We start from the raw sequence: 21,505 nt of genomic DNA on the forward strand, positions 1-21,505 counted from the left end.
CCTTTCCACGTGCACCTCTGTACCTCTGCACTTTACTTCTGCACCTCCTCTGAGTCTCAGTGTGCTTTTCTCTTTCCTTCTAGTTGTAGAATTTCCACTCAGCCAGCCTTCCTGTGGTTCTGGATGATGTCCGTTTTGTTTTTTAGTTGTATTTTTGAAGTGGTTGTGCGAGGCAGCAATTTCCGGTGTTTACCTATGCTGCCATCTTGGTTTCTCTTCTTTTCTGCAGTGTCTTGACTCTAAGAATACTTCCCCACGGCCCTGCTTAATGCCTGGAAATGGCCATTTCATTCGGTGCCCTTCTGCCAACCCTTCCCCCTGAGCTATGTAGTAGGTTTCATCACCTTGAGATGGAAACCCCCTAATAGCTTCATTTTGAAGCTATTTCAGCATTAATACTGTTAAGTGCTTGATATTGGTAAGAGTGTCCTTATCTTTCTTCCTTCTCCCCATTCCTAGTGCTTTTACACACCTAAGTGCCACCGAGACAGGAATGACTTGCTCAACAGGGCTCTGGACATAAAGGAGTTCTTCGATCACATAAACGGGACTCCCTTTTCATGTTTCTACAGTCCAGACAGCCAATCTGAAGATGTCATTCTCATAAAAAAGTACGACCAAATGGTTATTTTCCACTGTTTACTTTGGCCTTCACTGACTCTGCTGGGTGGCGCCCTGATTGTTGGTATGGTGCGGTTAACACAGTACCTGTCCCTCCTATGTGAGAAGTACAGAACTGCATTCAGAGGTGAGGCAGGTGGCAAAGTACCTTATATAGAACAGCATCGAAGGAGCCGAGCAATCTTAGGATGGTGGCCAAACTGAAGTCCTGGCCTTCAGATACCTGCAGTTTCTGCACGTGAAGACTTGATTATGCCTGCTTACAAATTAACCATGAAGTGGCAGTAAAGTATGATATGGGAAAGAAAAACTTTTTTTAAATATATATTTTTATTGATTTCAGAGAAAAAGAGGGAGGGAGATAGAAACATCAATGATGAGAATCACTGATCGTCTGCCTCCTGCACACGCCCTACTGGGAATTGAGTCCCTACCTGGGGCATGTGCCCTGACCCAGAATCAAACCGTGACCTCCTGGTTCATAGGTCGACGCTCAACCACTGAGCCATGCCAGCCAGGCAAGAAAAACTTTGAAGAATCTCACATGTATTCTATTTATTCTGTAAATACACACAAATTCACCATCTTCTCTACTCCAAATCTCTGCACGTGAGCCAAGGAAGCACTTTTTGTTCCCACATGGCAAAATGAGCTCAAGGTAGTTGTCCTTAATTTCAGCTCTACCTAGAACTTGTCAATGTGGAAATAAATAATGAGGCTATTTAATCTATTGAGCACTGGACAACTAGCCTTGTTCTATGCCATACAATTCACGTTAAAACATTTCTCAAAAAAATTCTTGGTGAAGAACAGTTCATTCACTATAGGAAGATAGTAATCTGGTGATCCCCCAAAGTGTGGCCCTACCATTTCAGTTCACCATTCGTGATAAAGGAGGGAAGCCACTGCCTGGAAAATTCAGTAAGTTTAGAGTTATTTATACTTAACCTTACCATGTACCATGTAACTTTTCTTTCAGGTACAGTTTTTAGTTAATTATGCTTTCCTTAAGTTCACTTTATTCTTTGTGTACATTCTGGTGAGAGGGAAAGATATGGCTAGAAATTTGTCGTGAAGTAGGGATAAGTTGTACTGGATGGAATTTAGCATTCATCTCAGATAACCCCCGTCACAGAAAAGTCCCACGTGGATACTCAACAATGGCCCTTATATTAAATGATGAGTCAACCATGGTTATTAAATAATGAATGTCACAAAACCCTCCCAACAGGTGCTTTCCAGATCAAGCTGAATATGAGTTGAAAACAGTTTGTTCTGAAAACCAGTGTGCCTTAAAGTAGCTTTAAAATTTTTTACTAAAAAATCTTACTTGGTGGGCAATAGAATGAGACTTTTGAAGCAACCTTTTTTTATGTAGATGTAACCAAACAAGAAACTTTGATCCAAGCCAATTTAATGCCTTTTAGAAATTAATTTTGTCATAAATTACTAAACTGAATAATAAAATTGGGCAATATCAACTTGCACAGTTTTGGCATTTTCTCCTCTTTTTAGTGTGGAATAGTGGAGAGAACGTGTCTCAGTGTGTGATTTGAGTTGTAGATCATAATTACAACTTTTCAAGTATTTGTTTTTGGGCAATTCAGCTGAATTGTTAGAGCCTCTCTCTTCCCATCTTTAGAATGGGAATCATCTCTTCTTTTATGGGGCTATTGTAGGGAATACACAAGATGTAGAGTATATGAAACACCTAGCTTAGTTTCTGGCACCTGGTAGAGGTGCTTAAAAATCTTAGTAGAAAACAATCTTTTGCTAAGTTTCAATGTTCAGCCAGCCTTATTCCTCTTCTGGCCACATACCCACAGGAAATAAAATCAGCACCTCCAAGGGATACCTGCACTCCCATTGTTCACAATAATCAAGATATGGAGACAGCCCATGTGCCCATCAACAGACTAAAGACATGGTGATGATAGATATATAATGTGTGTTTAAGTACATACAATGGAATATTATTCAGCCTTCAGAAAGGAGATCTTGCCCCAGCCAGGTGGCTCAGTTGGTTGGAATGTCGTCTCACACATCACAAGGTTGCAGGTTTGGTCCCTGGTTGGGCGTGTATGGGAGGCAACCTATTTGATGTTCTCTCTCTCTAAAAAAAAATCAATAAACATATCCTCGGGTGAGGATTAAAATTAAAAAAAAGGAGATCCTGCTATTTTCAACAACACAGATGAACCTGGCAGGCATTATATTAAGTAAAATAAGCCAGGCACAGAAAGGAAAAAAACTGCATTCCACTGCATTTGTGTGGACTCTAAAAAAGTCAAATACATAGAAACAGAGTAATATGATGGTTATTAGGAGTAGGGAGGTGGGGGAAATGGGGAGATGTTGGTTAAAGGATACACATTTTCAGTTATAAGATGAACAATAAATCTAGAGATTTAGTATACACATGATGGCTCTAGTTAATAGTGTATTGAGTACTGGAAATTTGTTGGGATTTCAGGCACTCTCATCTCACAGTAACTGTGAGGTGATACATTAATTAGCTTGACTGTAGTAATCATTTCACTCTGTATATCAAATCATTATATTGTAGACCTTAAATGTATACAATTCTTATTAAAAATAAAAGGAATTCAATCAGCCTCAGTACCTTTCATTGGACAGCTGGTATGGGGTGAGGGCAGGAAGCTATGGGAGAGGATCCTCCCCACCATCTCTTAGCTAAAAATATGCATGTAAGGAAGGTCCAGAATGTGCTGTTTAAAAGGCTTTTGTATACCAAAGACTTCCCTGTAATGAAATATACATATGTATACACATTTAAATCTTTCTTCAAATTGAGTTTCTGTAGTTTTCTTAAATTAAGGGCATATCTCTATTCTATTTTTTTTTTTAAATATTTTTATTGATTTCAGAGAGAAAGGGAGAGGGAGAGAGATAGAAACATTAATGACGAGAATCATTGACTGGCTGCCTCCTGCATGCCCCCACACTGGGGATCAAGCCCACTACCTGGGCTCTGCCCTGACTGGGAATCAAACCGTGGACTCCTGGTTCATAGGTCGATGCTCAACCACTGGGCTACACTGGCCGGGTTCTATTCTATTTCTTAGTAAGTTTGATACCCATCTAACAATATGCAATTCTTGGGATTTTTCTCCTAACAAATTCAAAACCACTAATTTGAAACCTAGAGTTTGTGAAAGTGTTGAAACCACAAGTGTTTGAATTCCTACCATTTTCCATTTGTATAGTGGTTACTTGGTTCATCATAGGAAAGACATATTATGCTTGGAGAACAAAGTCAATTTAGAACAATATTAATTCAAAGTCACTCAAATCACTTGGCAAATAAACAAAATGTAAGCAATTATTTGCTGTTAATTGTTTAGAAGTACTAAGTGTCAATGCCCATGTGCATTATGGGTCCAAAAAAAGTTCACACTTACCTTTTGCAAGGCTTATATTAACTAAAAGCAAAACCAGTTTGCTTCTAACCTACTTTCTAGGTTCTGTTCTTCAAGTGACTTGAAAAAAGTCTGTTTACACATACAAACACATTTATACATTCATGTATGTGTATACATATATTTCTGCTTAAAATACAAGCATATAATTCTTTATGCTTAAAGGAAGTTAATATTTAATCAGATATTTCTCTAATATTCATCACTTTACTGGGGCAGAAAAACTGACTTTGAAGGCATAATAGTTTCAGGTTTTCATTCAATGTTTCTGTCATTATTGATAAGAACTCAAATTCAGCTAAAATTTGGTTATTAGCAATACTGGTTTGCTTTTAAGTATTCAAAACATGGCAAAATATACTTATCACAGTTTTTTGTTTAAAATATAAAATATATGAAACACTAAGGATTATTTGGACACAAGTCAAAGTAATTTTCTTTTTTTAATAAACAGTGTGATGTTACAGACTACGAAGTTAAAGAAAAGCAGACATTGACAGTTTCTGATGAGCACAAACATAAGTGCAGTCACAGGCCAAGCTTCTTGCTAGGAACAGCAAGACTGGGAAGAGGTCTTAAATTTAGTGACACTATTATTCTATATTCTCAGTACAATAACACATGCATCTTGCTGTGTCAAATACTTTTTGGGCCATCATTAAAAGAACATTTAAAAACATTTTTCTCCTAACGAATGCAGTATATATACCACAGGACTTCAATTCATTGAATGACAAAATAGAGTGAGATCGATTTGCTACAATAAGTGGGTCTAAAAAGGGTGGTAGGAGCTATTTTTAAAATTCCCAAAGTCAACATTTGATGGGTTAGTAGTCTTTTGGTAGTGCCACATTCCCCGAGCTGTTAAAGTGTTATGTTCCAAAAGGACACATTCTTTTAGGTTTTATTCAACTTAAGTACAAGGACAAAATCATATTGAAACCATTGATTGCATTTGAAATCAGAGGAAGGCCAACTTCACTGACCACTCATAGGAACATAAATTAAATCTGGTAAGGGGCCGTTTCTTATGAAATCAATAGATAATGACCACATTTGGAAATTTACACTAGAATTAAGGAGTTCAGTCTTATTAAAGATATTTTGAGAAAATATCAAAGTTGGTTTTCTGCCTCCTTCCTAACTTAGAAGTATTAACAAAAATTTTTCACTTAAAAAATGTACATGTCTCTTAGCATAACCACAAAATTATTGTAGTGACAAATTAAATATGATTTCAGATAGATTCATAGACCTGAATAGCTTACAAAGTACGTTTAAAAAGCCCCTTTCCATACTTACCAACTTGTGGAATGGAGTCTACGGTTAGGAGTGAAAATCAGTTACCCAACTATAGTAAATGTAAAAGGGACTGCTTTTATTGTTTTTTTCCCCTCCCTGTTGAAACTTATATGTAATTGTGTAAAAATTAAGTCAGAAAATTTCCTGATGGCTCATAACTGTCACTATATGCTAGCCAGCATGGCTGTAATATTAACATATCTAAAATATTAACATATCTAAGCAAAAGGAATGGCGCTGCATTGATAAAAAAGAAGTGCAAAACTTTAATCAAGTGGAATACTTGAATGAAATAAGCTTATTTAAAAACTACCATCCCAACTTGGGAAACTCCTAATAAATTCTAAACTCTTCTGAATTTTAGAACCTGGATGTTTACATCTTTTATAAAAGATGCCTCTTGACTAGAACTAGCAAGCAGCGTGTATACAAATAGAAATGTGTGCACATATACACACACTAATTTCACTAATAATTAAGAAAAGAGAACACAACTAATTTTAAATATCAAATTCAAGAACCTAGTACCATGAACCTCCTAGCACTATGCCTTTGCCAAATGGCTGGAGCAATGATTAAATTTTTAACCAATTTTTTTTCTTAATGTCTCCAATGCCATTAAAAACGAGGCATGCCAACTCTGACTATAAATCTCAAATACAGTGCTCTGCAAATTTCGGTAATATCAGAGCCTAAAGTATTGGATTGTGACTCATCTATTTTTTTTTTCCTTATTAACCTTCTGAGGTAGAGTTACCAATCTAATTTTATCAGGACCACAGTTATCTTGAGCTAAGCCCTAGTCTTTTCAGAAAGTGAACATAACGTTTAACAGAAAAGAAAAAAGGCTTTCCAGGCCATGGCACATAAGATTCATTTACAATTTTTAATGTAATAATTAAAAAATAAAAATGGTTTGTGTTTATATTTTAAAAAAACAGCCCAGCTGTATTATTCTGTCACCAAGAATGATTATCTGAGTATCCTGTCAATGCTGAATCTTATAGTTCAGCCTTCACAATCCCATCCTTGATGAAGGGTTAATTCCCTTGTGGTATGCACAATATATTCTCACAACTTTCAGCCTTCTTTCATGCCACATCTGAGCAGGATATGAAGAATGTAATTCATTCAAACAACTCCTCCCTGTTTTGCACCCCCCTAACCCCCGATTCCCCTCTTCTCAAACACATCTGAAGTATGAAAGTTGTTTTTAAATAGTAGAAGCACCACAATCCATTAACACCATATATGGCCTTTCAATTGAAATACTACAGTGATGTCCTGGACATCAAAATTAATTTTTTAAGGTGGATTCTGAGTGTGTGGGTCCAGCCCAGGTCTGCTGTTGGTGCAGGCAATAAAACAAAAGGAACTTTATAACACTCACAAAGAGTTAACCTGCTGGCTTTAAACTAATGCTAGGAATTAAATTTCTCCAAAGAGCTGGCAAGCATAGGCAATAGCCAGGATATGAATTAAATGGATTTACAAAATCATTAAGAAACAAATTCAGGTTTATATGCTGTGAAATTTCCATGGTTCCTTTAGAATAGATGGGCTGCTCATAATTTTTTAAGAATGCCAAATCACGCAGTTTTTGATGGAAAAAATACAGTTGGACTGTGTTTTACCTATGTGAAAATGACCAATCCACTTAAAATCCAAGAGGGTATATACATTCTAATCAAGTCATTGATTATTTTCCTGACTAATAAGAACTACACTTTACACAAAATACTTTATCAGCAGTTGTTTTCATCAAAAAACCAATAGTCATAGTTTCACAGTTGAAAAAGTTACACATTAAAATATTTTACAATTCATTGTATATTCACCAGGTTCCATTTCCTAAAGGGCTTGTAATATAAAGCACAGTAGAAGGGAAAACCTCAAAGTTGATTACTTTGACACTAAGTTTTACACAGAACACTAAGAACCACAAAAAGCTTAGGTTCTATCAGAAAATAGAGACCAAATTCCATTCTTGATTAAAAAATCCAATTAGAAACATCTTTTAAAAAAACACACCAAATTCCACAATATGATTAACAGATTTCAAATTAACAGCAGTGTAAAAAATTTTAAAATACACAATTTTGTATAGCTGAGAATGTAACAAAAAGTTAAAACATGATTTTTGAACAGTGGGTTATTTCTTGCTAGAATGTGTTTAAAATTAGGTCTTACTTTCTTTAAACCTGCTCCTCCCCCCTCCAAAATAGTCATTGAAGGAAATATTGCTCAAGTGACCAAATGAAACTGTAGAGCCAATAGTTAGTTATACCACATTCAATGACGTATGGCTGGCCATAGGAAGTGATCAATTGGAATTGATCTCTGATACTAAAGTACCTGGAAGCAACTATGTTGTCATAATTTAAAACAGCCTAGTCTCCCATATAGCATTTAATTCAGTTTTTGGTTCTTTGTCTTCTGAGAACCACCTGTCCCTTTTTTTCTTATTTTTAATGCTGTTTGCCTAAACTCTGCTTGGATTTGTTTAATATTTACTTTGCTTTTAGCTAGATCACTTAATCTCTATTCTTTATAAAATGTGTTTAAACCTCTCAAACAGACCTAATTTGGTTGTAATAACTCTTGAAAATAAATGTCAATGATGAAATATGGTATGTGGCATGTGTTTTAATGGTGGAGAGGTCCCAGGGAAAGTGGACTAACTGAATTGATGTGGAAAGAGCAAAAATTGTATAAATTTTGTGCAAGGAAGCTCAAAGCTTTTTTGACACTCAGGTAAAACACGGTTGGTTCTCTGTTAAAACTTCACTTTCCACCAACAGAGTCTCAGACTTGTATCATTTCAGTGAGTTTTCCTGTAATCAATTCCTGATACAGAAAAGACTGGGATGGTAGTATGTATTATAACTGAATAGATCTAAGACACAAAATATGAATGATGAAGTTTTAATAAGTTATGAAATCTTCTGCAAAAGAATAGATTGTTTTCCTGCTTAATAGAGTTTAAATTCTTCTGAACTATTCCAAGACAGTTTAGAGAAATACGTTCCCCTAATCTTCAAATTTATTTTTCCTGTTGGCAATATTATATACATGCCTTAGTGAAGTACCTAAATCTCCAATAATTACACCCTTTAAGGGTTCTAAAATAGCCAAATATTAAGAGTATTTGTATTAGAGTCCTTGTTCACTATTCAAGACTATAGGTAACTGATTTCATAAGTGAAGATTTTTTAGTGATGCTGTTTCACTAGAGTATACAATGTGTGCTCTTTATAAAGTTGTATTCCAATAATATGCCTAATCTAGAAAACTGTCAGTAAATTATTGCACTTTCTCTGGTGTGGCACCTGAACATTTGCTAAAACTATTTCCTAGGGAATTAATCATTCATTTCAAATACTGAGTAAAATATCAGATTCTGGAGTGATGACTAGCCTTAACCCCTACATCTTGGGTTAATGTTTTTCAAAATGTTTAAGAATGTATCCTGTGCTCAACTGCAATTTAATGAAGTTCTCTGGAGAGTGAGCCCTGACCACTTGGAAATGGGACATAATCCTGCTTTTATTATTGAGATATTGGATAAATAGCCTAAAATGGTAAAAAGTTCATGGTTTCTATTTCCCCATATTATAAAGTATTATTCATGAGCATACCTCTGTAGAGGGTTTAAGCAATCAGGAAGATACTCTAAGTTGTATTAATTTTGGTAACTAATTTCATATGATTGAGGCATTCTGAACTATAAAAGAGGATGGAAGATGGGGGATTCATGTAAAAAGAGAAAGAAAAAAAAGGATAAACTTTAATCTGTTTTCTTTAAGTAGTTATTCACTAGTATTGGTATAAATGGGATAGTGCCTGAGCCTTCTCCAAAGACCAAGAGAAGAGCTGACCATTGCTGATATGAACAATAAAAATTTGGGGTGCAAAACAATGCATGACTATGGGACAGATCATGAAATAAAGAATATATATTAATGATAGTTTCTATAATATAAATAGCCTTTAATAAAAAAAATAATCTTTTTAATAACATTAATACTCACTTCTATTTTTCTGGAAAACATGCATGAAAAATGTATTCAATTCATCAATTGCAAAAGGAGGAAAAAAATCAACTTAAGGTGAATACTGTACAATTCTGAAGCAGGAACTATTCCTGCTCATTCTTTCTCTATGATTATTTTACTTTATGGGCCCCCAGAATTTCCCTGGGAAATAAGAATCAGATTCTTGCAAATACTGTCCAGAAAAAACCCAAAAGCCACACTATAACAGGTCTCATTTGTGACTGCTTCCAAAACTTTGCAGATAAGACCCCAAATCATCAAAAGGTTTGATTAAGAAAGAAAAGTCTCTGGTGAAATCTCAAGAGTCCCTTCCACCCCAAGCATTTTTCTTCATTAAACAAGGAGTCAAAAACCCACTTCAAACTATAAGTTGAACAGCAATGAAAAAAAATAAGAAATTTCATTATTTCCCATCTTAATGTAATTTAACATCAAACTCCAGTTTATCTGGACCTAATGCAATAATAGACTTTGCGTGTCCACATTTCATAACATAGAACATTTGCAAGACAAAAAAGAGCATCATTCTTTTTCCTTCTCCGTCATTTCTAAATATTTTGGGTTTTTTTTTGTTTGTTTTGTTTTTTAAAAAAAGATACAAACAATCTTCAAAGTTTACCTTTTTGGACTTAAGGCATAACATTAAATTGCGCATTATTCTAAAGCTTAATTTTGAAATGAACTAGTTTAGTGCTATCAAACCCTGTTTGCATTTGCATTATTTAAATTACATAGTATTTTATTTCTGTTCTTGCTGTAAATTCTAATGCTGTTCTTGGATTGTGCAATTCCTATGCAATCAGTCTTTGCCTGTTGACAGTTATTAACAGTGCAGACTAGAATCCAATATCGAGCTTTCAATTTCTTAGTGATCATTCAGTTCAAAGCATGCTGCTTAATTGTGTGGAAGATCCAATCCATTTTTGTTGTCCAGCCACCATGATGTGCATCATTCATTTGCTTCATGAAATATTCCAAAGCCTCTTGCTCAGTTTTATCTAAAGCTAGGGTCTTTCGAATGTATGCAATATCATCAAAAGATTGTAGTTCTGGCATCCCAGAGCCAAGCATCATTGAGAAAAGATTTATGAAGAGATTGGCATGCTGCCGGATAGCTAGATAAGCTTTGTAACACATCTCCTGAAACCTACAAGTAATAAGAACAAGTTGGTTAGTATGAAGCAAATGGCATTAATAGCTTCGGGTCTCTGCTCAAATGTCACCTCATTAGAGAGGCTTCCTTGGACAAACCTATAAAAAATAACATTCCTGCCCTAACCGGTTTGGCTCAGTGGATAGAGCGTCAGCCTGCGGACTCAAGGGTCCCAGATTCGATTCCGGTCAAGGGCATGTACCTTGGTTGTGGGCACATACCCAGTGGGGAGTGTGGAGGCAGCTGATCGATGTTTCTCTCTCATCAATGTTTCTAACTCTCTATCCCTCTCCCTTCCTCTGTAAAAAAATCAATAAAATATATTTAAAAAATAGCATTCCTCTCCTCAATCCCTTTATCCTACACTAGAACGTAAACTTCACGCACCCAAAAAGACTTTGTTTACTGCTTTATCTTCAGTACCTACAAGGAGGTCTGGCACATTAGGAGTTTAATAAGGATTTATTAAATGTATGAATCAATCCATTTAGGATTTAGTCTAGGGCCAGGACTGAGTTATAGATAAAACAAAATTTTATAAAAGGTTTTAAAAGTACTTTAAGGTTTAAGATAAACTACTTATAGTTGACTGAGTTCCTCAAATTGCATGACTAAAAAATGTCTTAAGCACTATACATTATTTGTCAATATAGAGAAGGTGGAGTCCAAGTATTTTAACAGCAGTAAGTAAAAGCTTAATGTATTAAGAAGTTTAAAGATCACTTTCCTTTTAGACTTTGACTAAATAAATTGTTTTCTTTTTCTTCACTGCATTATACAATAAATTAAAATATTCAGTTTATACTCCAATGTTAATGTACATCTTTTATTCATATTGATTGAAAAATATCAATTGGTTTGATATAGCAGCTAGAATTCTTCATTTTGTGCTTCTGATTTCTTGAGCTTACCTCTCAAATTCTCTTGTCTTGGTGCATTCCTGGGCTCCTTTACTAATCACTATTAAGAAATCTTGTGTCAAAACAAATGGCACACGTTCTCGTTTATAACCAAATTTTTTCTTCTTGTGATCCAAAAAGTGTCCAAAATCTATATGGAACAGCTTTCAAACAGAAAAAATTATGTTATAGTTTGATAAATGCAGAAATATAATATCCTGAATTAACAAGTTTAAGAACACCAAAACGGTTGAAAAGAGAAAACTATTACTTGTCCATCATCTTTAACCATGATGTTGCTATTGTGACGATCTCCAATTCCCAAAATGAAGGTAGCGACACAATATCCAGCACATGAACGTGTAAACAGATCAATGGCTGCATCGTATCTACAAAGAAGAAATAAACTCTTTATGAGTTCTGTGGAAATACAGAGTGATCCAGTCCAAACTGGGAAAAGATGGTCAAAGTCTGTATTTAAGCAATGAAAACAATCACTGACATTAGGGGGAAGAAGTAATTATGTCCAAAGAAGTGAGAAGTTTTGAGATTCTAAAATTTTCAAAGGTTTCTAAGGAATTTCCAGATACTCTCAGACCAAAGCACAATTCTTATTATAGTGAAAAAATACTTACTATGTCATTAAAAATATTTTTTCTAATTGCTATAACAATAACCTAGAAGTAAAAATTTTAATTTGCAATGTTAATTTTTCTAAAAAAGAATAAGCAATAAGAAAAACACCTTTTAGATAGCTATGTTGAATGTATAGGATTTCACTAAGTAATAAGCAATTCTGATCATTTAAACACAATTTCATATATGTCAAAGGTTGAACATATTTTTTTCCAAAGTAAGTAAGCTGCTTTCTCTGGTCTAACTCAGAAGTATATTCAACCGTTAAAAGACATGTCTGACAACAACGTAGATTACACAGGAAGCTAAGAATGACACTCACATTTCCCCTTTGTTCTTGTCCTTGAGCCACTGGTGCAGCGTGTGGCTGTTGAACTGCAGGGCCCCTTTCAGGCCCCCTTTGCACTGGATCTGCATGATGGTGTGAGAGTTTCTCACCACCTCAATGAGCCCCACACAGTCCCCAATGGACAGGCAGCCATAAGGCAACATTCTGGAAAAGGATCGAAACATTTGCAGTTAAAGGACAGAATTTTAAAATAGCAAAGATTTTAACAGGCTAGTACATAAAAATTTGTATTTGCAAATTTGTCATGTTACTCCCTTAACCTTATTTTATTTTTTTATTATAGTACTAGAGGCCTGGTGCACGAATTCGTGCACCGGTGGGGTCCCTCAGACAGGCCTGTGCCCTCTTGCAATGTGGGACCCCTTGGGAGATGTCAGACTGCCGGTTTCAGCACGAAACCATCTCCCGAGGGATGTAGTAGTGCATGAAGCGGCAGGCGGCCAGGTAGGAGCCCGGGCTGGACGGGCTCGCACCACCACAGCTGTGCTTGCCAGCCGTGAGCCTGGCTTCCGGCTGAGCAGTGCTCCGGCTGTGGAAGCGCACTGACCACCAGGGGGCAGCTCCTGCATTGAGCATCTGCCCACCTGGTGGTCAGTACGCATCATAGCTACCGGTTGACCGGTCGCTCAGTCATTCCGTCACTTAGGCTTTTATATATATAGATGACATTCCTAGAAAAATCCTCAAAACGATCTGCCATCATTTATTATAACCTTGAATTGAGAAAACATTTACTTGTATATCAGAAAAGCATTAAGAAAATTATTATGGCAATTAAAATTTTATAAACATTTGTAGCTTAAAAATATGAATTTAAAGATGTTTCATTGACATCTAAATAATACTTTAAGGCAACAGTTTCAAATTTTTGGTCTCAGGACTTGTTAATATTCTTAAAAATTACTGTGGATTCCCAAGAGTTTTTATTTATATGGGCTATATCTATTGATGTTAGAAATTAAAATGGAAAAAATAAAATATTAATGAATTCATAAAATAATTATAAAATAACAAGCTATTATAAGGTAATATAAATAACATCTATTATGATATAAAAGACTGTATTAAAAAACTTAGTGAGAAGAGTAGCACTGTTTTCCATTATTTCAAATTTCTTGAATGTCTAGCTTAACAGTATGAGCTGAATTCTCATATATGCTTCTGTATTCAATCTAATGCAGTATTTTAATGGAAGGAAGCTTAGAGTTTGAGTCCGCCTACCTCTTTACTTAGTCAGCTCTTCTTAAAGCTAACCATGAATAATCAGATCCAAGGGCTTAAGAAATACCCTGAAGCACATGACACTAAATTGTTTGTGAATCTCTCCCTCTTTGGGGTTCTGTGAATCTCTTACTCTGGTCCTCTTACTCTTTTGAACATTTTTCTTATGGAATCTTTTCTTCTATCTGCTCTGGTAAATACAGGAATTTCTTAAGGCTGTACTCCTGCTTATTCTCTTATTTATATTTTATTGCTACTGAACGTGCTCATAGTTTAAAGAGTCACACAGTCCCTATAAGGCTAGTTAGGAAAAAAACACAAAACACCACCAAACAGAATCACCATAATCCTGAATCTAAGTTTTGTCAAGAATAAATAAAAATATTATCATTTTATTTAAAATTAAACTTTAAACAAAAATTTTAACCTTAATTTAATTAAATTTAAAGAACAACATTTAGAAAATATTATGACTTAAAAACTTTCTAAAGATCCAATTTACTTTCCAATGACCAAGCTCAACTTTAGATGCTTTTTCTGCACAGTCACTAATTTACAATTAAATATCTTTAATTACCAGAGTTATATAGTTAAATCTTTCCTCTACTGTCTAGTTCTGCATTCTCTTTTGTACTCTACTCCCCTGGGAGTGGTGGTAGCAGCGGCATGTGGATCTCTCACAACAGGAAATTATACCAAAAAAGGAAACCTGATTCATATAACAGGAATTGTTTTTGGAAAGCAGCAGGGATTAGGCAAAGAATAAAAAAAATTAAGAATTAAAGTTGATAACTAAAATTTGTAATTTGGCAGGTTACTTGAGATGTCCATTTTTCTTCTTTGCCATAAAAGGGTTCTATTATTTGTCACCGATACACTTTTATATACAAGCTATTCTTAATCTAGAAGAAGCATACAAATAAACCCTAATCTAGCTAGTGTTGATTCCTATCTCTTATGCCCACTTACAGACAAAACACTTCTGGAGAGTGTGGCCTTTGCCTGAAAGATCCTAGATTTGCAAAGTAAGAGAAGGAAAAACCATTAGAAGCAAAGGTCACTAGAAGATGACGCATGAGAGAAAACTTGGAGATAATACTGGTGATTGTGGAAGGCTGGCCAGAAATCAACAGAATGGTAAAAGCTTTAAGATTAGTTGCTTTCATAAATTTTTCTGCAAAATTGATTCAAGACTAGAGAATTTAGAAAGTTTTAAAATTAGAAAATTTAAAGTTATGAAAGAAACTTTCTTCTAAACTCAACTTCTGAAAGACAACAGGGGCCTTTTGTCTCCTATGTCCTGTTCCTAAACAGACACTCGCAGTTGCAATCTACCAGCTTATAAGAGAGAGCTCTTCTTACTTAGCTGAATCTCAGTAGGTATTGTAAGCCAAAGAGGAGGAGGACAAAGGAAAGGAACTAGTGTTAATTACTGCCCCATACTTTTCTTTACATATGTATGCCTCTACATGCTTTAAAATTAATATTTACGAATAGCTTACTTTTTTAGGGTAATTTTCAACAAACATGATGCCTTATTGGTTACCTACCGAAGATCAAGACCTTGATTTTGCCAGATATTTTCCATAATGCGAATAATTTGAAGTGTTAGCATATCTTGCCGCAAATCTGAAATTCAAATAATATGTACTACCACTTAATGCCATAAGTACACATTTGGGTATCATGTCATCACATTGTTTTCAAATGATAAATAAATAGAGCTATGTTTACTCTTCAAAATAATCTATAAGGAAGCAATATTTTGATTCTTTAACCCATTTCTAAAGTATCTACATAAACTCATCTATATAACAATGTAGGATAAACTATTTTCCAAACATTTTAAATTAAAACATTTATTTTTCTGAATTCTTAAATGTGAACATGTTTATATTTAAACATTCGATTAACTGAATTCAATGCTGAAATGTCATTTCCCCAATGGAAACCCATCAGTGATGCTCACACTGCTCCCCCGCAGCCTGTTCTCCAAGTAAATTAGGATCTCCTTTCACATGATTTCTTAGCAAACTACATTTTTCCTTTGTACCATGGTTGTAATTTTATTTTTATAATTATTTGTCTTATATCCCTCTCTTCTCTGCTAGAATGTGACCTTTAAGAGGGCAGGGATTCTGTTTTGTTTATTCTTACAACCCCACTGTCTAGCACATCAAATGTTTATGGAATAAATGGACACTCTCATAGCTAAACAAATGATAGTTAGAAAAAGATTCAAGCTTTCTGATTCTAAACCAGTACTTCTTTTCAATAATTATACATACATATTCTAAAGGCCAAGACATCTGCTTAATATTACACATTTTACCACATGCATATTCCTTAAATAGCTTTCAATAGTCTTCATGGTTCATAAATATCCTGTATATAAAAGGATAGCTAAATTCATGCATCATAGGTTCATTAATACTCTTCCTTACCATCCCCATTTTTAAAGATGATCTCATTGTTCTGAAAGAGTAACTCTGACATGATGTCTGGGTTCTCCCAATTCAACCACAGTGGCCTTTTTGCAGAGGACATAATTCGACACTCTTCAAGCCTTTAAAATAGTTAAACACTTTAATAGGCACTTTAGCTTTATTATTCTTTTACCCTCAAATTAATTTTAAAATAGCATAGCTTTCTAAAGTGTTATAAAAATTTTAAAGTTTCTACTTGATTTTATTAATGAATTCATTTCTAAGGGATTATAAAGAGAAAAGCTCAGTTGGTTAGAGGGTTGTCCTGATACACCAAGGTTGAAGGTTCAATCCCTGGTCAGGGCATATATAAGCGACCAATGAATGAGTAGATTAATTGGAACAGCAAATTGATGTCCCCCCCGCTTCCCTCCCTCCCTTCCTTGCTCTCTCAAATCAATAAATAATTTAAAAAAGTAAAAAATATTAAGCTTAAAAATTAATTACATAATAGTTTATGAATTTTCAACAAACATAGGGACACATTATTAGTTTTTTTTTTTCCTATTCACATTCTTTTTTTCAATCCTCCCCCAAGGATATTTTTTCCATTGCTTTTCAGAGAAAGTGGAAAGGAGGACGGAGAGGAAGAAAAAAAGAAAAACATCAATGTGAGAGAAACATCAATTGGTTGCCTCTCACACGTGCCCCAACCTGGGCTGGGGACTGAACCTGCAACCCAGATACGTGCCCTTGACTGGAATTGAACTCGCGACCCTTTGGTGCTCAGGCCGATGCTCTAACCATTGAATAACGTCAGCCAGGGCCACATCGTTAGTTTTACAGATATTACATTCCATTTCTTATCCTATGATACAAGAAATTCTGGCTCTAGAGTGTTTTAAACTCCATTATTAAAGTAGTAAAACTCATTCTGAACTTAAGAAAATTTTGTAACTCTTACTTTGTAGGGTAGGAGAATGGGAGAAGGAAGCATGTACAAGGTGGGGAAAAAGTAGGTTTACAGTTGTTTGTATAGGAAATAATACAATAATTAATAAATAATACACGGATAAACTGTGCTTCATGTATTCACAACTGTAAACCTACATTTGCCTCACCCTGTATAATGGAATATTCTAATTATAATGGAATTTTAAAAATATATATATTTTTATTGATTTCAGAGAGGAAGGAAAAGGGAGAGAAACATCAATGATGAGAGAGAATTATTGATTGGCTACCTCCTGCACCCCCAAACTGGGGATCAAGCCCACAACCTGGGCATGTGCCCTTAACCGGAATCGAACCTGGGATCCCCCCAGTCCACAGGCCGACATCTACCCACTGAACTAAACCAGCTAGGGCTAATTATAATGGACATTTTGACTTTTCTCAAGATTTTCTCCAAAGAGGGTACTATTTAAATATATAAATAAAACTTCCAATAAGGTACCTTACCTGAGATTTCCTAATTGATGAGCAGGATTTAGAGGAGATAGAAAGCCCTGTAGAGCATCCATGAAATCTGGTCGCCGCATCTGCTCAACTAAAAATTTCATCTGTACCTGATAAATTAGTGTAATCGTGATTAGAGATGAGCTCATAAAAGATAAAACTAACTGCTAATTTCTTTTATACACTGGAACCTCAGCCTTTGAATTGATAGCTTGGATTGGCGGCATTCTAGTTCGATGTGTTTCTGTAACACAGAGCAGACAAACTTAGGCAGAGGTGAGAGTGCCAGCACTGTGCACCTCCCTGTGAGCAGAACTCTGCCTGATGACAGAGGCAATGCTTTGGCTCTAGAACAGGGCGTGGTCAACTACAGCAGGTCAGTGGCCAGATTTTGTAAATCATATTGAATTGAATATAGCCATGCCCATTCATTTAGACTTTGGCTGTTTTCTCACTCAAACAGCAGAGTTAAGTAATTACAACAGAGTCCACATGGCCTGAAAATCTATTTATTATCTGGCCTTGTAAGAAAAAGTTTGCTGACCCACTGTTGTAGAGGGAAAGCTATGGAGACATCATGTTCACTCTCTTTCTGTTGGGTAGAAAAGGTCAAGGGAGGCTAAAAGGAACTGCTGGGAAAAGGACTTGTAAAAACATTTGTTACACTGAGTCTCACACTATACTCATGCTCTAGCACAGAGTTAGAAAGGAACATGCTTTTTTAATCAGTTCAAAGCAGAGCCCAGACTGCTGAGCTATCATGCAATAATTGCCATTTTATTTTAGAAAACCTCTATCTATTGAAAATGTAAAATATGAGTGGGGAACAAAAAAAGAGTTTAGGACTTCATAATAAATTTATATTCATGCTGGATTTTAGTAACAAATCCCCGCCCCCCCTTCCTCACTATGTATAAGTGAATAGCTAGAAAATGTAGTCATCACTGACTAGGGCTCTTGATCATGTAAAGGCATTTCTTTCTCTGTCGCTATCAGCCCTAATGTTAGCACACTGTTTCCTGCACTTTATCATTGTTATGATAAAATACAAACCACACAAAGTAACTGCCTTTAGTCCTATGACTGGGGCAGTACTTTACATCCCTGTGACCATTCAGTAACTTCCAATTTGTATTTTTTAACCCGTTCACTTTTTTCAATCATCCCCAACCCCCTTCCATCTGACAACCATCAAAAAGTTCTCTGTATCTATTAGTCTGTTTCCGTTCTGCTTGCTCAGTTGTTGTTGTTTTTTTTTAGATTCCACAAATCCTATGACTGCGTTTTTAGTTCCCTATCACAACTCCATTTAAGCCAATAGTAATCTGAGTAGTGAATTTCATGTTCCTAATTAACCCACTGTATCATGGCCAATCTGTTATATAAAATTCTAGTTTAGAAAAAATGCCTATATTTACTAATTTAACTAATATCTAGTTTCTTTTTTCTTATCTCAGTTACAATATAAATCTAATAAGCGTTATTCTTTCAAAGCAGTCTAGTCCCCTCTTGCTCACAATTCCAGCATCAGAAACAGTATAATTATTTTCTAAGAATCTACATTTAAACTTATATACCACAACTTTAATAAAATCAATTCTGTGGCATTTAGATTAAAACAGTAACTTTATTTTTACAGAAAGTAATATTTTTTCAAGCAATATTAATGAAGATATTAGAAAAATTAATTCAGTACTGCTAATTTATATTCTGTATACTTTGGGGACTCACTAATAAGCTGGGATTTTTTTTTCATTTCATTAGAGATGAAGTATGATTTCACTTTTAACTATAAAATATGGTGGAATAAAGGATAAAGAATAGGAAAAGCTCATGAAATATCTTCATATTTCATATTCCTCAGAAACTCTAAGCTTGACTGCACTTGACTAAAGCGTGACATGTTCACTGAGTAACTAAGTCCATTTTAAACTCTGAAATGTAAACACTCATTTTCTTCCACTCATTTTCAAGGTCATTACTAAAAGAGTAAGTGACACAGAATAGGGAAAATTATTTTTATTTATTTTTTAATAATTCTTTATTGTTGAAAGTGTTGGAAAAATTATTTTTAAAAGGATTATATAAAAAAGAAAGGAAGAGAGATAGAGAGAACTAACATTTACCGGGCACTTCCCATGTTCTAGGGACTGTGACAGGAGCTTTGCATATCTCATATAACTTAATTATCACAACAACATTATGAAGAAAGAATTATTCCCATTTTACAGATAAGGAAGATGAATCTCAAAGACTAAATAATGTGTCCAACATTACACAGCCAAGAGCCAGTGGAAATGGATACAAATCCTAATATGCTTGATTCTAAGACCCATGATCTGCATATGCAGAGGTGGGCAAAAGTAAGTTTACACTTGTTCATATGGAAATAATACAAATAAACAATACAATAATAAATAAATATTAATTATTTGTGTACTCACAATTATAGACCTACTTTTGCACACTCCTGTACACTGGGCTCTCAAAAAACCCTGCCACACTGCAATAAAGAGTTTTAAAAACAAACTAAAGAGTCATATACCTTTTGAGTCTCATCCTTCTTCTCTTGTTTGAGAATGTCAGTTAAATTGATGAGCTTTTCCATAGCCTCGACTTGCCTGTTCAGGTGCTTCAAATACATCCCACATGCACGGCAGTAGGATTCCAAAAGCAGGCCAAACCTCTGACTAACTGTTTTATTGTGCATCTCAGATCTAGAGGAACAGTGCAAGATTAAAACAAAAAGGACAATACACACACACACACACACACACACACACACCACACACATTCTCAAATGAGTATATATATATTTAAAATTTTTTTTTCTAAATTCAATAAATGTTATATCATACTAACAATAAAATAATTTAAAACTTATCATTCAGAAGCAAAGCAATCGAGAGTTTGATAGTTCTTCAAATGTTAATGTACTAGCTTTTAGGTTTATTTCAACTAATTTTTATTAACTAATCTCTCAGTAAAAGATATATAAACATGAACAAAGGGAAAGTAGGAACAAAAATATAATGAATAGAGAGGGAGTTAAGAGTTCAGTGAATACTGTTTGACTCTGCTGGCATACATGTTCCTTTTCTACACTGTCTCAGAATTTAAGTTATTTTTTTTGGGGGGGGGGAATGAAATGAAATTTTATTAAGCAACATTGCTAAATACATAATAATTTTCCAAATATGATAAAAACTATAAATCTAGAAATCCCAGAAGCTCAACTAACCCAGCCAAAAGGAACTTAAAGAGAAAATCCCAAAATAAATTTATGTTATTTTAAACCCAGCTTCTAGGTTTCATTTTAAATTTTAACATTTAAAAAACCATGTTAACTACAAATCTGTTTCTAAATTTAGAAAAAAGTGTTTGGTTTATGACCCCTAACTTTGAGTATTAGGTATATCTGATTCTACATAATTTTTTCTATTCTTAATTAGCTTCTTTTCTAATGAGAAATTTGAGATTTTTGTTATTATTCTTCTGAATTCCAATTCCAAGGTAAGATTTTTTTCTTTATTTTGGGATATTTTAATCCACACACACAGTGAAACCAAATATACCATTAATCAACATTAACCTAGCAAATTTAACTTCACTTAAAGTAGAATCAAAGTCTTTAAAATATTTCAGCTCTCATTCCTGTAGAAAATTCAGTTTTGAATTTCACTGTTTATTTAATTCTAAAGAGAAAAGGTTGAGGGGAAACTCATCATTGGTACCACATATTTTCAATATGGAAAATTCTTCCAGACAAACAAAAGCTATCCTATCTGATAAAAGACAAAAAGGGTAATTAATCATACCTCCACTACGCTTACCATTGGCTAATCAGGGCAAATTAACTACTAACAAAGATGGCGGCCGGCAGCCATGCAGCTGAAGCGAGCAGGAGGCTTGCTTGCTCCAGTGATGGAGGAAGCCAAGGTTCCC

At 34.8% G+C, this 21,505-nt stretch overlaps 2 protein-coding genes across 2 annotated transcripts in view; one reads left to right on the forward strand and one right to left on the reverse strand.

The window, feature by feature from the left end:
• Positions 1-7,027, forward strand: part of KCNMB3 (potassium channel subfamily M regulatory beta subunit 3) — an 18,404-nt gene extending 11,377 nt beyond the window's left edge. The window contains exon 4 of the mRNA XM_005883013.2: positions 4,516-7,027. Within this exon, the coding sequence (XP_005883075.1) occupies positions 4,516-4,752 (237 nt within the window). The 3' untranslated portion in view covers positions 4,753-7,027. The remainder of the gene's footprint in view (positions 1-4,515) is intronic.
• A 74-nt stretch (positions 7,028-7,101) lies between these two features.
• Positions 7,102-21,505, reverse strand: part of PIK3CA (phosphatidylinositol-4,5-bisphosphate 3-kinase, catalytic subunit alpha) — a 36,398-nt gene continuing 21,994 nt past the window's right edge. The window contains exons 15-22 of the mRNA XM_005883014.2: positions 20,106-20,277; positions 17,564-17,670; positions 16,121-16,242; positions 15,227-15,305; positions 12,429-12,599; positions 11,742-11,859; positions 11,483-11,634; positions 7,102-10,565 (exon numbers count right to left, since the gene is read on the reverse strand). Coding sequence (XP_005883076.1) covers positions 10,295-10,565; positions 11,483-11,634; positions 11,742-11,859; positions 12,429-12,599; positions 15,227-15,305; positions 16,121-16,242; positions 17,564-17,670; positions 20,106-20,277 — 1,192 coding nt within the window. The 3' untranslated portion in view covers positions 7,102-10,294. The remainder of the gene's footprint in view (positions 10,566-11,482; positions 11,635-11,741; positions 11,860-12,428; positions 12,600-15,226; positions 15,306-16,120; positions 16,243-17,563; positions 17,671-20,105; positions 20,278-21,505) is intronic.

Source organism: Myotis brandtii, unplaced genomic scaffold (genome assembly GCF_000412655.1).
Source record: "Myotis brandtii unplaced genomic scaffold, ASM41265v1 scaffold751, whole genome shotgun sequence".
NCBI classification, from domain to species: Eukaryota; Metazoa; Chordata; class Mammalia; order Chiroptera; family Vespertilionidae; genus Myotis; species Myotis brandtii.